Here is a 13,147-nt window from a genome sequence, read left to right on the forward strand (position 1 = left end):
GGCTATAATGGATGTGGTCATAGTACCCTGTGCTACAAGGATTCTGAAATGCCACAGAGCCCATAGACAACTCAGGACAGACTGCCATGAGTTACAGCAGCTCCCAGGCCTGCCCTAACTTTTGCCAGGAACTGTTCTGTTCTCTATGGCAGCCTAGAAATCAAGTGGTGCAAAGGTGGCTAAAGCTATCTTTGGCTCCTCCTCTTATCTTCGGGTTATGTCACTCAGGAGGTGTAGCACAGAATCTAGTCCCCTGAGACTGCTACAGTGCCATCAGTGTATTCTTGCTGCCTATTTACTTTAGGGGAATTCACAAATGTGTCAGAGAAAAAACCTATTCAATGTGTTGCTCCACCAGCTTTTTTATATCCTGCTCCTTAAGCTACAGTTGTTCCTCTTTAAAAGTCTAGATGTATCAAATATCAAATTGCATTCTATGCAGACAGTAGTAAAAATTTAAGCAAGTGCACTATCATCTAGTACTGTTTATTTGTATATGCACATACATGAAAATATACATCACCCATTATGTAAGACATCCATAGATAATTTTCTATTAAAGTCCTGTGTTTCCTTCCTAATATTTTTATTGGATGAAATTTAAATAGAGAGAGAGAGAGAGCAAGATGAACATAGACATTATGAATGACAACTTAGTCTATTTTAAATGTTTGTTTCCTTCTGAGCAGTGTTTAATTTGTAATGAAAGAGGTGCCAGGGCTCAAGCAATTATTTTTACTTTCATAATTACTGGTAAGCACTGCTTCTGAGCATTGGTATTATTGGATATTAGAAACAGATCTAAATCACAAAATCTGGATCAAAATCTGGATCTAGATTTCAAACATTCTAAAGGTAGAGGATGTAAAGACCTGAGGGTTTTTTTCAAGGCATCTGTTACTGTATATAAACATAGAATGTGAATTCAATGTGAAGGAGGGAATATCTCAGGTGAGCCCAAATGTATATAGCTTTACTATTTATTTGATTCCTGTTCTATACTATACTTTGGCTCACTGAGCTCACTCAAAGGCATCATTAATTCCCTGAAGGTAAAATAAATCAAACTCGCCTTAAGTATAATTCAGGGAATCATATTTATTAGAATTATACTTATAACCCTACTCCTGCAATGGACATTAAGGATCACATTTTAATCTTAAAGTTTCTTCTCTTCTTTTTTTTCTCTTTTGTCTGCAAAATTAGAGGTGCAGATAACTGCACAATTTTTCCTGTGCAGTGATATACACACCTTTAATTTTGGTCATTTAGACATCTAAGTACAGATCTGTAAATAATCTGTAAATAATCTGTAAATACTCTAAGTACAGATCTGTAAATACTCTGTAAATCTTAATGACCTACAAAGAATGTGCAAAATTTGAGAGGAGCCTTGCAAAACCTATTCCTCCCTTCTCTGTATTTTTTTAAATACCCTGCATCCCACCTGTGACTTTAAACTTATGGGGGGTGGGAGGGCGGGAGGAGGGATTTCCTGGCCTTTGTGTCCAAACATGAGACCACTTTTCTCAGTTTAAATCCCTATATTCGTTTAAAGATATTTAAATGTGAAATGCCGATTTTGATACAGCTGCCTTTGGAACTGTTGAACCAAACTGCTGAACTACTCTGAGTACTAGTAGATGGAACTCATCAGATTGGTTCCAGCCCCATCTAAGGGCCTGATACTTCTCTCACACCAGTATAACTCTTTTGGCTTCAATGGAGTTACTCCATACTGAGGCTTTGTCTACACTAGCAGTTTTGTCAGCAAAACTTTTGTTGGTCAAGGATGACATAAGTTTCACAAACAAAAGCACCGGTGTGGACAGAGACTCCCTCCCGCCAACAAAGCTACCGCCACTCGTTTTATTATGCCCGTGGGAGAGCTCTCGTCCATCAGCATTGAGTGGCTACACAGAAAACCTTACAACGGTGCAGCTGCAGCAGTACAGCTGTGCTGCGGTAAGGTCCGTAGTGTAGACACAGCCTTAGTCTAGTGTAAGTGAGAGGAGACTCAACTTCTGAGTTTTAATCACCACGTAGAGTGAAACAGTGCACAGGATGACTAAAAACCAACAATGCAGGAATTAAAAAATGGAAAGATTCAATGTCTTAAGGGCAAACATCTTTTGCGTGGGAATCTCTTGACAGAATAGCCTAGCAGGCTGTGCAGCACCAGTTACAATCATAGTAATATAATCACTTCTAAAAATATTGTTTAGAGAATAAAAAATATGCATAACACACTGAAACACAACTTTCCAGATTTTGGTGTTTATCCTAGGTGGCACCTGGGATCAGGGTACTAATCTGTCAGGCCCAGATTCAAGTAGGGACTTAATACTCACAAGTGAAAATGAGTTTCATGGACTTACTCTAGTTAGGGCTGGTCAAAAAATTTCCACTGAAACTGTCTTACAATGAAAAATTGGGGCTTTGACTTAAATTTTTTTCACAAAAACTTTCTCCACCCATTCTCCTACATAGGCCATGCTCCCCAGGTAGATGTCATGTCCCATGATGCACTATGACTGCCATGATGGGTGCAACTCCTCTTCTCACCCAGAAGGGAGATGTTTATGCATCATGTAGTCTGCCCAGGGTGCCTGGCCTAGAGAGGAGAATGGGAGCACGATACAACCAAACTACAATTCCTGTAAGGTACTGCAGAGGCATTTCAAAACTGCAATATATGTTTTTAGAGGAAATATTTGTGATTTTTATTTTTCACCAGAAACATGATTTTTCCACAGAAAAAAGCCTCATCTTCCAACCAGCTCTAATTCTAATCACCCCCTTTTATGGACCTTGGCTTTATCTTGCTAATTCCCACCAACGCTGTTCTTTGATAGTTCATTCTGTTGGTGTACCCATGACCCATTTTAGATATTACTGTTGGTATCTGCTGAAGAGATGCCCATGCAGGATTAGCGGAGGTGTTATATTTGTGGCCTGAGCAACTTTGGGACAGCTGTGCGGGAAACCTCACAGGCCACAGATAGACACATTGTCCTCACTGTCATGGACACTAACTTTCCTCATAGATTTAAATAAAAAGATCCAAGATCTTCCCCATCAAACGAATATTCTCAAGGAGCTTCATCTGGGTACAAGACCAGCAGTCAGGCTGGAGGTTAAGATAGTCTCTTTATTTTAAAAGCGGCAAAGATCCTGTGGCACCTTATAGACTAACAGACGTATTGGAGCATAAGCTTTCGTGGGTGAATACCCACTTCATCAGATGCATGTAGTGGAAATTTCCAGAGGCAGGTATATACATGCAAGCAAGAATCAGGCTAGGGATAACGAGGTTATTTTAACTTAATGTTGGATAGAGCCTCCTCATATTACATTTCATATAATAAGTGGGTAGCCTGAAAGGTACTAAGAAGAGCCTGATTCAGTGTCCATTGAAGTCTTTCTATTGAATTCAGTGGGGGCCTGGAATCAGTTCTGTAGACTATATTAAGCATTTGTTTTCACTCCAGTAGCATGAAAGGCAATGAGAACTGCTGGGTGGGAATTCTTATTCATTGCAATGTGGCTATTTAATGACCTTAAATTAACAGATACAGTCTGATTCTCATTTACACTAAAGCCCCTTGACACTACTAGAGTGTAGCAAGGGCCCTCAGAGTCAGGCCTTAAGACTGTAATACAAAAACAGATTTAGCTAATACTTCATAACGTGAAAAGTTGAAAGAATAATTATTCTTTTGTATAAACTGTCAGGCACCACTGTGTAATGTTGTTTGTATTTCATTTTACCTTCTGCATCAGTTAATCCCACTCCTGACTGCTTTACTGATTCTTGTCCATTCTGGCCCATCTTCCCTCTGTTGAAAAAAGCAGTTTTGTAACTGTCAATGAAGCCTTGAACAGAAGATACCAAAGCACAAAAGTAATCCTCAAACAGAAGGAGTATTGGTACGGTCCAAAAAAAGAAGAAACAATCACTTCCTGACATCCTTCAAGGGTGCCAAATATTTTTCATAAATAACAGAAAAGGCAATAACTTTTCAGAGATTCTGATTGGACATGCAGAAATTCTTGTGTCTGTAAACAGCAAGTCTCCCATTGTCAACTGGAAGAGACTTCAGAGAAGCTACATTCTTTTTGCAGAAGCTTGTAATCACATAATTGGAAACCTTGTTACTTGATCAAACTCTACTCTCCCCACAGTCTATTATGGTTAAGGGGAAAGGTGAAATAAATAACACGGGTCCAGAAACTGATCTCAGTTACACAAGCATTTTCCCATGTATATTCTAGTACACCAGACCCTCGCTAGAATGCGGGATTTGGGATGTGGTACTGCATTAATACGGGGACCGCGTTATAGCGGGGACTGTGTTAAAATGAATTGCAATTAAAGTAATTAAATTTGGGATCCATGGCCGTGACTGCGTTATATGTGAATTCGTGCTATATAGACACGTGTTCTAGCGAGGGTCAGTGTATATCACAGCTTTTGGCCATATGCAGTGTTGTTGCAGTCATGTTGCTTGCAGGATATTAGGGAGACAAGGTGGGTGAGGTAATATCTTTTATTGGACCAACTTCTGTTGCAGAGAGACAGAAGCTTGCAAGTTTACACAGAGCTCTTCTTCAGGTCTGGGAAATGTACTGAGTGTCACAGCTAAATACAGGGTGGAACAGATTGTTTAGCATAATTAACATGTATTTCAAGGGACCATTCAAGGTGAAGTAGCCCATTAACACCTCTCCAGTCAGAGGGAAGAAAGGAGGGAAAAAATGCCCCAATAACAACTATGTAGGTGAAACCAGTCAATCACTACGCTCTCCAATGAACGCACATAGAAAAATATAAAAGACAAAAACACAGTATCAGCCATGAGTGAACACTTTTCACAAAATAATCACTTCGTATCTGACCTCTATTTATGGTCTATTACAATAATCTATAACACACAACCCCCCTCTTCCCCAGCTCCCCCCCCCACCTTTCCCGCACTATGACTGGTGAGGTGTTAACAGGCCTCTGCACCTTGCATGAGCCTTTAAGAGATATATTAACTACTTATGCTAAACAATCTGTTTCACCTTGTATTTAGCTATATTTCCCAGATCTGCAGTAGAGCTCTGTGTAAGCTTGAAAACTTGTTTCTCTCACTAACAGAAGTGGGTCGAGTAAAAAATATTACCTCACCCACCTTGTTTCTTTAAGTTTTTGGTCCCATCATTCATGAGTCAGTGCTCTTATACCATAAGAGGTCTCCTCAGCAAGATATTTAAATTAGATTACTATGATTTGTACAGTAAGACAAGTTTTTGCTCAATCACAGTATTTCTTTAATAACTGTTGTGACACTACAGTTCAGGTTCGGAAGGGAAGGTTCTTTCATACTCATTGAGCATGATAAACAACTCATCATTGAGACACTGTAACCCTGATCTCATCAATTAGGTCTGATCTTGACAGCTAACCCAGTGTGATAAAATTCGTTTGATTTAGAAGAAGAGTTATTTCTACTGTTCACTTGGTTAATATGGGCAGGTTTTTATCTCTGTTACATAGGTGTAACAGAGATCAGTATCTGGTCCTGTTTTGTTTATTTCAATTTACTCCTTAACTATTCTAGCAAGGTGCAACTAGCTTTGAGGCATGATTACAATCCTCCAGAAAATAAACTTGGCAATTTTGAATTGACTCTTCCCATTTACAATGGGTAACCTTACAATATACCGTGAGAGAGAGATATGGTGCCAGATCCTCAACTGGTGCAAATTGGCATTGTTCCATTGTAGTCAAATGGAGCAGTGTTGAGCTACTCCAGCTGAGGATCAGGCTCTCAAATTTCACATTACAGTAGGAAGTTGTCCTTCTCTGTGATAAAATTAAAAAAACTGAAGGGAAAAAGTAAATACAAAACAGATTTTTAAGTTCAGTTTAATTGCCTAGCAAAGTATTTCTTTTTTCATACTTTATGAAGTATGGCAAATATGCTGTAGAGAATTATTAGTACCCAGGGTCAGATTCCCTGCAAATTGTGTAGTCATTTACCATTCTAGTTTAGTAGCATTTCACACCTGCCACTTTGCACTGGTGTAAAAGTCTACACAATGGACCGGGCAATGAAGAATCTGGCCCCTATTCTCCAGCAGGGTTTAGTATGAGTGACATTGGTAATTTTCAGAAGTTTCATACAAACTCTGGCATTTTGATAATGAGAGATGCAAAAAATAACCCACCAAATGTGGTGATTTTATAAAATGCTTTCTTCTGTTATATAATTATTAATTTCCCTTGACATTTGTAACAATGTCTAACATCTGCAATGACATGCTTCTAATTACCTACCTCATCAAATAATCTCCATAGTATCACTGTTAAAATTTTTTTCTTAGCTAGATATTCAAATGGGCAGCACCACTAGGCCCAAAATAAGAGTGGTTTAAAACTCAGGCTTCCCTAACACGCCATGAACTTATATTTTATCTTTAGGAATCATTATAAACTAATTATGCATCTAGGTTGTAAAATACAATTAAAAATAATTTTTGTTCCTCTGAAGTACAATTTGTTTTAATTTACAGCAAGGGTGAGTGAAAGATTCAATAAAAAATTAATCAGATGGAACTTTACAGCCTGAGCTCATTTCTCCCCTCCCCTAAGTTGCTGAAGGGGAAACTTAAAAGTAAGATTGATAGCTCTTTTCCTTTTTAGCATCTAATAAGTTACAGTCATTTGCCATTCCACTACATTTCAACAAGGGATAAGCAGTTTGGAATGTCACAAACTCGAGAGAACAAATTGCTTTTGTTTCATTTATAAATTCAAGAACCTTTAAAAAAGTTGCTTTCATCTCCTGTGCATCAGATTTCAGGACTGCAGAGCAAGAACTGATAATAGTGTGCTCAGAAAAGGCACAGGGAAGGAAGATTTACTTGAAAAGGTTCATTAAACATTAGTGTGGTTCCGGGCCAGTATTGGGCTAATAGCGTTGGCACTGGCAAAGTGTGGGTCTGGTTTAGAAATATGGAGTCAGAGTCACAGCTGGAGGAAATCAGAGTTTCTCTACTGAAGAGAGGTGCTCAGCGTCCACACACCTCTCTAGCAATGGCGATCCTGTTGCTGTTAGCCCCATGTTTTATAGTCCCCTCTGCAGAGGGCCAAAGAGTGCCAAGCCATAGCCAGTACTCTTCCTAGCAGCATTAACTGACTCTTAGTACCACACAGTGGTGGAATTGGGTGCTGCAGGGAATAGGGTAAATATGCATAGCCAGCAAGGGTGTGACCAGCTAGCTCTTCAAAGACCACTGGCAAATGTTTCATGGACCAGACAGAGTCTGAAAACAATTGATCTATTTCCTTCTGAAGAGTGTTAACATCAGAAGGGGAGAGGAATTATCTAGCATGATACAAGGGGTATAATTAGAAGTAATGGATAAGGTTAACAATAATAAAGCTTAGTGTTGTAAAATAAGGATAAACTTCCTGATGGTGAAACTTGTTAGACTGTGGAGAATACCCCTATACTGGCAAGAGAAAGGACATGATGAAGAAGTCTTCCTCAAACTACTACGATAATGCAGACATGGGGCTGCACCAAAAATCTCCATTCAAATTCCTAAATTTTGGGGAGGTTTGGATCCAGATCTGGATCTGAATTTTGCTGTTAGCACATGCATCTGATGAAGTGAGCTGTAGCTCACGAAAGCTCATGCTCAAATAAATTGGTTAGTCTCTAAGGTGCCACAAGTACTCCTTTTCTTTTTGCGAATACAGACTAACACGGCTGTTACTCTGAAATGTGTCTAGAATGGGGCCAAAATAAAAACCCAAATTGAACATCCCCAAATTTGGCAGAAGTTCTGCTCTCCATCAGCGCTTTGTGTCTCAAGCCCATCTCTACAAATGTGCACAAAAAGGGATGAGGATGAGGTTGCTCCTGGATTACAGCAATTAGTTTTTTCTGTAGAATCATGGGTGTAGTGGGCTTGAACATTTCTAACTGTGCAACATTGGAAAATGCAGTTACGGACTCTGACGAGAGTCCTATCCAGTTAAATGCTATTAGCTGTTAGATTGTATAACAAGTCTTGGGAAGAAATGACATATGAGGAAGCCTGAGGCCTCAAAGTGATGTACACTAGTGCTGTCAGGACAATAGAGTGTATTAAAGAAAAAGCCTTACATCCTTGGAATAGGAAACAGATTGTTCTCCCCTGTGGTGCTGCTGCTTCCTTCGCTATCCATGCTATATCCACTGCCAAAACTACTGGCTGACGAGCCGGTGGAGACAGAACTTTCTGTAGGTCGGTGGTTGGTAGACCTTGCTGTACAGAGCAGGAATAATGGGTTACAAAAAAGCTTGTAAGGTATAAATGTAATCAATGTTCAGAATGCGCTATTCATCACAATTAAATGCTGCAAACACCTTTACGCTCTACTTTACTTCATATTCATTTGACAAAGTGAGTAGGATAGTCCTACAATGAGAATCCCAATGTGCCTTCCTGTTATTCTTTATGAAACATTCCTTCATTGAATTTGATGACTTTTGATACAGTACAGGGAATCCAAAGGAAGTACCATCGATACACCATCTAGTCCCACACAAATTGTGTACGGAAACATCCTCCTCTTCAGACATCATATCATTACATTTCTCAACTGCTCATGAATATCTTTGGTATGCCTTGAGTTTTTAAGCACAGCACTTAGCAATTCAGTAAACTGGTGCTAAACCTCTATTTCTTAGGCTAATTTCATGTGGTGACTGTATGTCAACTCTAAAGAAATTATTTTTGCTTTAGATGGTTTATTTTGGTTTCCTATTTTTGATACTCCAAACTAATTAATTGTCCTGCATTTGGCCCTCGGCAAGTTGAGAAATATACACAGATGACACACTGTGACATTACACTTAATAAAAGAACAATGAACAATATCTGTTCACACATTGAATAACACAATTGCCCAGGAAAATAAATATAGGGGTTTTTTTTTCTTGAAAAGATAGCTATGGATGGCACTTTTCACTTATTTTAGTAGAATGGATATAATGCTGAGGATAGAAACATTTGTACGAGAAGCTCTCACTTTAGTAAAGTTTTGCTGTCATCTTGGTCAGCCTTAAAACTTGAAGACAAAGAATTCAAAGGGATTATATTTATACATGAAATGTGTCAAAAATCTAAAAGCAAATAATTTCAAATACAGCCCAGAACCCAGATAAGTTAATGATATTTATGTTTTGACTTGGTGTGTGTTATTTCCGGTGCAGGCTTCTGCAAACTGCCTTGCAATGTGACCCAAAGTTAAATAAGACACCCTAAATATATTTTGAAAATGGGTTAATAATTAACATTGGAAAATAGGAATAAAAGAAAACAGTGCACCATGAATCATTGGTCTGTCATAACCATGAGTTCATATTCCCACAATGATTCTTCCCTTCTAAATTCAGTAACTCTTTAAAACGCTATTACCATCAGCTGCTTTCAGTCACTCAGTCCATCTATTTGAATACTACTAGGTTCCTTTAAGACCCCACTGGTTTTCAGCTGTATTTCATGACCCTTTGCACTTAAATTATAATCACTCTTAAGAGACGATTAGCAGGTAACTTTCAAAATCAAGCCTGCCTCAGTGAGATACTCGCCAAAGTCTCTGTTTTTCCAGAGAAGACAGATACAGCACTATAACATACTCTGCCAAAGAAGACCCCATCAGACAGGTGAAATTACACTAGGAACTCTGCCATTTGTGGTACTTCTGACAACTCATGTGAGTAGGGAGCTGGATTGTGTAGGGAGTAGAAGGCCTGCCAAAAGCATATATTTCCAGAGATTCGTGGGGCAACTGAAGAAATCTCAGGCCAAGCCCCCACTGTACACAATGGCCTCCTACTTCTGGCAATCTGGATTCCTCCTTGCTCACGCCTGAACCAGAGCCACCCTTAATCTAATTTCTGAGACTGTTTGCAGAATCAGCACTAATCCCAGTGGTTGTTTCGGCATAGGTGTGCCATAGGATGATGTCACATAAACTGGCTCCCTCCTCACGCCATCATATCTGAGCAGCCGTGCCCCCACAAAACCCATAAAAACCCCAAATGGTGACTGTGCAGAGGAATGGTGTTGATGCTCCTTCATTATGGAGTTACTTGCCAGTTAGGGTCATTAGTGCACATCTCAGCTTGTCCATTGTTAAATCAGAGGGGAATGATATGGCTCCCAGTTTCCTTGTTTAGTCTGTAAAGACTAGTTCCTGGAGTCCCCAAGTCATTAAATTTGTCCTCCAGTGGACCTCCTCTTCCTCAATATCCTTATGGGTAGTAGTAGGAATACAGAATTCAGCACAGCATTCCAAATAAGACCTCACCTAACTTTAGACCTAACCTCACCTAACCTTAGAATCATAGAAATATATGGCTGGAAGAGACCTTAAGAGGTCATCTAGTCCATACCTTGTGCTGAGGCAGGACCAAGAACATATAGACCATTCTGATAGGTGTTTGTCTAATCTGTTCCTCTTCCAGTGAGGGGGATTCCACAACCTCCTTTGGAAGCCTATTCCAGTGCTTAACTATCCTTATAGTTAGAAAGTTTTTCCCAATGTCTAGCCTAAATCTCCCTTGCTGCAGATTAACCCCATTACTTCTCATCCTACCTTCAGTGGACATGAAGAACAATTGCTCACCATCCTCTTTAAAACAGTCTTAATGTACATGAATACTATCAGTTCCCTCCCTCCTCAGTCTTTTTTTTCTCAAGTCTGAATATGCCCAGGTTTTTTAACCTTTCTTCACAGATCAGGTTTTCTTTTGTGTAGCTTTCTTCTAAACTCTCTCCAACTTGTCCACATCTTTCCTAAAGGCTGGCACCCAAAACTTGGCATAATACTCCAGCTGAGGCCTTACTAATGCCAAGTAGAGTGGGCCAATTAATTCCTCTGTCTTCTATACAACATTCCTGTTAATACATCCTGGGATGATATTAGGCTTTTTTGCAACTGCATCACATGGTTAGCTCACATTCAATTTATGATCTATTATAAGCCTCCAGAATCTTTTCAGCAGTATTACCACCTAGCCAGTTATTCCCCATTTTGTAGTTGTGCTTTGGTTTTTCCTTTATGAAGTACTTAAATGCTGTCATAAGACTATTTGTACTCAATAGCTGAATTTATCTCCTGGATTTTACTTACATTTTGAAGGTGTTAGAGTTTTATTCTCTGGGAACACCAAACTTCTTTCCTGGTGCTTGTTTGAAATAAAATGTCCTTTGAGGGTGTATTTTGCATTCAGTATTTTTAGTTTCTATTCTTTACTCTACCCTACTTTACATTTTTCCACACTGATTTCCTTTCCCGTCAACTCTGTTACTGGAATTGAATATTAGATGTGGTGAGCCCAAGTTTAGGTTTATATCTGGATTTTGTGTCTGATCCACAAAAGGAATAAGTCTGCCACTGTTGCCAGCATGGTGACCTAGTGCTATAGAGTAGATCTGTTTTTTCCCCACAAAAAGTTTTGACTTTTAATTGAAAAACCAAAAACCAGAAAGTTTGCAGCCATAATGTTTTCAGTTTTTGGCCGAAAACATTTAGTTATTCAACAAAATCTTGAATCTTTCCACAGAAAGCAGACACTTTTTGTGAACATTTTCATTTAATCAAAAACCCATGGAAAAACAGTTTTGATGGAAAACTTTCAACCTGCTCTACTGGCTGTGCTCATGTGTTAGCTCTAGAGATCTTGGGTTCAACTCCTGGTGATAACAATGTCATGATTATATGATGGGGTTGCCTGCAATACCAGGATAGTGGACTTCATGACCCAAAATATCCCTTCCATTTCTGTGTCCTATGACATTCTAAACTCCTGTGAGGCAACGTGTGAGAAAATAGTACTTAGACTGGAGCACTGGGTAGAAACAGTAGTCTAAGAAGTGCAACCAAGACACTGCCAACAGCCATAAGGGGCACTGGAAAAATTGTCCAACTGCATGGAGTGATCGAAGTAGGGGCTGAGGATTAGAGGATGTAATATTAGTCTCCTCCTTGGTAGTGGTTTGGATTTCTGCTATTGGCCATTCATTTTGGGGTCCATTCCGATCAGATGGTTGATAAACTTCTACTGTTAACTTATCATCTTGTTCTCTATCTAATTTTGAGCTGCAGTGGCTAATGGTGTCTCAGTATATATTTAACTGCCAGCAATAAGATGATTCGTTAACACTAGCATCATGGCACCAGTGACTGATATTCGTCATGAAATTAATGGCACCAGAACTGCTACCAGTTTGCTCTTTTTCATTTGAGTTTATATAAAGAAAATGTCCAGATTTTATTTTTAATAGAAAGACTTCTAATGAATTGTGCATGAATGGGATTGGAATAACTATTGATTGCCTTCTAGGCTGAAATGTTATTCTTTTCTCTGCATCTGCTTCTGTCCATGCTGTACCCAAAAAAACCCTAAGACTAAGAAAGTGGAAAGTAATAGAGTATTTAGGCATGTGAACCTTCGCCTCCATCACAGGCTTTTTAAAAAATCTTTCTAGTCCTCCATGAAAAAGGATTAGACATATACAGGTGCCACCAATATGTCTTCTGCATTCAGTGCCATTAATGGATCCCAGTGAAGACTTTCCTGCCAACAGCAAGCTATTCATGCAGCTATCTCTATATACCTACCTTAGAAAACAATGGCAGGATAAAGAAAATTGCATATTCCTCACTTCTCCAAAATAAAAAAAACCAACTTAACACAATACTAGTTGTCTCCACACAGGATAGGGTGGGGTGGGGTGGGGTTAAACTTGTGTTTATGGAGCCAGTTAGAGAATCAGACTCCATAACTGGAGAAACATGAGTTCCAGGCCTCAAACGTACTAAAGGATAATGTCATTTTAAAATCAATGAGAAGGGGAAAAAAGAAGCCAAATACTACTACTAAATCTCCCAGTGAAGGGGACTTGAGAGTACAGAAAAGAAACGTGCATGTGTTTTTTTTTTAAAGCTAAGTATAAGGGAGATAATTCACACAGCACCTACAGCCATGTGCTGTCAAATCAATCAACAGTGAAATGGAAACTACTAAACACCGCCAGACTTCCCAGCCATTCATCTAGACTGGATGAGCAGTTTGTTTCAAGAGGGGAACTTGAGATT

The 13,147-nt window shown here is 39.1% G+C and overlaps 1 protein-coding gene across 2 annotated transcripts in view; it reads right to left on the minus strand.

The window, feature by feature from the left end:
- Positions 1-13,147, minus strand: part of PCLO (piccolo presynaptic cytomatrix protein) — a 530,921-nt gene that overhangs the window by 51,088 nt on the left and 466,686 nt on the right. For both annotated transcript variants that reach the window (XM_043552451.1, XM_043552450.1), the window contains 2 exons: positions 8,163-8,304; positions 3,772-3,839 (listed from right to left, as the gene is read on the minus strand). In XM_043552451.1, the coding sequence (XP_043408386.1) occupies positions 3,772-3,839; positions 8,163-8,304 (210 nt within the window). The remainder of the gene's footprint in view (positions 1-3,771; positions 3,840-8,162; positions 8,305-13,147) is intronic.

Source organism: Chelonia mydas, chromosome 1 (assembly GCF_015237465.2).
Source record: "Chelonia mydas isolate rCheMyd1 chromosome 1, rCheMyd1.pri.v2, whole genome shotgun sequence".
In the NCBI taxonomy this organism is placed as follows: domain Eukaryota; kingdom Metazoa; phylum Chordata; order Testudines; family Cheloniidae; genus Chelonia; species Chelonia mydas.